Below are 2,380 nucleotides of genomic sequence, written 5' to 3' on the forward strand. Positions count from 1 at the left end.
TTTTGCAGATATTTTCACACAGTTAACTCTCCGCCACGTCGACTCAATGCCCACCACGTGCAATGCCCTGTCAGCTCTGCGCCTCACGATGATGATTGCACTAGGTCGACGGAGAAGTAAGCTGATGGTTCCATAAGATCACGCAATATTTCATTTCTTTACTTCTGATCTACCGCTTGGAATGGAAAATATTGCAGTGAGCCGACTGTGGTAGTCATATTCCCTCACTTGCATAGCCTTTCCACTTTCACCAAATTCAACTGCCATATATCATGCTTTTCATTTCAAAAAAGGCGTTTTGCATGAATGGCATTTTATTCCATGGAATGTCACCTGAGACATAGAGAAGAGCATCCCACTAGGAGGAAGTGAGAAGGCGTGGTAAGCAGACTACCGAGCAACCATTGACGTCTGATGAAGCAATTCGTGCACCTGCCTTCCCACTGATCAAATGCCAGCCGAGGCATGAGGAATGTCAAGCCAGTAGCAAAAGTTGTGGCTTGATATTATGCAATGCAGCAGACGGTTCAACAGTTGATTCAACGCATGCGGAAGTGGCGCCGAGTTGCCTTCTGGCGTTGAAATTCAACTTCCTTGTGATTATTTCTCGTTCAGTTGCCAGTATCAATCGTGTCACCCCAGGAGTGAACACGGTGGAGGGGAATGCGACGACCACCAGGCAAGCTCCGACAGCTGACAAAGCGACGACACCAGTGGCTCCTACAATGAGATTGGAGCACAGGGCGATAACTCCGGGCCAGTCAGGTGGTGGAATACGAAAACACGGACGCATAGAGGGAGGAATAAATGAAAGAATAGAGGATAGCGGATGCATGGTAGGAAAGGATATGGATGGAGAGATGAAAGGTTAAATGAATTAAGGGTGAGATTAAAAGATGGATAAATACGATCATCATCATCACCTTCGCCTTGCCTTCACTTCATGCCTTTCGTGATCCACTTCATTTTCTACTGTCTGTGGCCTTCAGCCTGCTTATACCTGCCCTCCTCTCAGTAACATCTGCAGTCCCCAACGTCATACTTTCCATCATCACACACGTCGTCTCTTCCATCAGTATCAATGTGGGGAGAAATCGAGCTGGGATGTATGTAGAGGAGAGGAGAGGTGTGTGCATGTAGAGATGCAAAATGCTAAGCAGATGTATGCGCTTCCTGTGTATGCGAGGATGGTACGGGAAAACAGATTGAAGCGATCGAATCTACAGTGCGCTTGGAATGGGGAATATTGCAGTGAGCCGTCTGCTTCTACTCATTTTCCTTCACTTTCATAGCGATTCCACTTTCACCAAGTTCAACTGCCATACATCATGCTTTTCATTTCATAAAAGGCATTTTGCATGAATTGCAATTCATGTCATGAAATGTCGCCTGAAAGATTTCGCATGTCATTTCATTTCGGCACTCTAACAATTCCACAAAACAACTTTCATTTCGCATGGTGGAGTGCGGCAACTGTTTAGAAGGATGAAAGGCTGTAAAAGCTCCTCAAGCCAAATTATTCGTCGAAAGACGCGCTTTGTTGTCTTGCTGTGTACGGTAAGCATATTTGGTTTGCATTGCTTTCTTGGACTGCATTAACTTGCCGTTCAGTACGCTGCGATCTTTCGGTCTGTCGAGCAGACCGTCAGCATACCACGAAGGCTCTTCATTGTGAAGCCACTTTTCCATAATTGTGTTGATGTGTCAAGAATTGAGTGCAGTAATTGCCTGCATGACAAATCAAAACCTCATCTTCTGTGCCATCACTCCTTTTATCACCGTGCTTCAAGGGAGACGAGTGGTATGACCTCGCACGGTTCTTTTAAGCAATCGCTGCAGTGTCTCAGGAGTCCCCTCATAAACGTATTCCTTAATAATATGTGTTTTCTGTAGGATAATGTCCCTACCCAGTATTTCATTTCCTGTGCTACACGATTGCCCCTGTTTCGCCAGCAGTCACTCCCTCACGTAATGTTGGTCAGCGGCAGCCTTCTCTCCCACTTCATCCTCTCCCAACTGCCTGGCTGCTACTGTCGCGACGACTGCGTCCATTCTGCCTTCAATGCGCCTACCTCCGTCGCTGCAGCAGCCTCAACTACCACCTCCACAATCGCATTCTTCTTCCCTTGCCTGTGACGTCTTGCCGCCATCCGATCTACAAATGCATCTCGTCCGATCTGCCATTTTGCCTCCATGCAATACAATGTAATGTAATGCGGAAGGCAAGCTAACTCTTTCATCTCTGCATGTTCTTACTTCTGCTACGCGACGTAGCTAAGGAATGACGGATGTAGCTTTCTCGTCCGCTTCACCACAGTCACACCACCTCCTCTCTATTGCCTTGAATTATCGCCTCATTAGAGAAGAGTGAAGGCACTGG

At 46.8% G+C, this 2,380-nt stretch overlaps 1 protein-coding gene across 1 annotated transcript; it reads right to left on the reverse strand. All coding sequences in view use genetic code 11, as the record gives it.

Annotated features, from left to right (window-relative positions):
- Positions 1-475: 475 nt before the first annotated feature.
- Positions 476-793, reverse strand: EGR_06432 (hypothetical protein; the record flags this gene model as incomplete). The annotated part of the gene is made up of 1 exon (XM_024495681.1): positions 476-793. One exon carries the CDS (start codon positions 791-793, stop codon positions 476-478), a length of 318 nt encoding a protein of 105 aa, XP_024349957.1.
- Positions 794-2,380: the final 1,587 nt, after the last annotated feature.

This window comes from Echinococcus granulosus (assembly GCF_000524195.1).
Source record: "Echinococcus granulosus chromosome Unknown EG_S00056, whole genome shotgun sequence".
In the NCBI taxonomy this organism is placed as follows: domain Eukaryota; kingdom Metazoa; phylum Platyhelminthes; class Cestoda; order Cyclophyllidea; family Taeniidae; genus Echinococcus; species Echinococcus granulosus.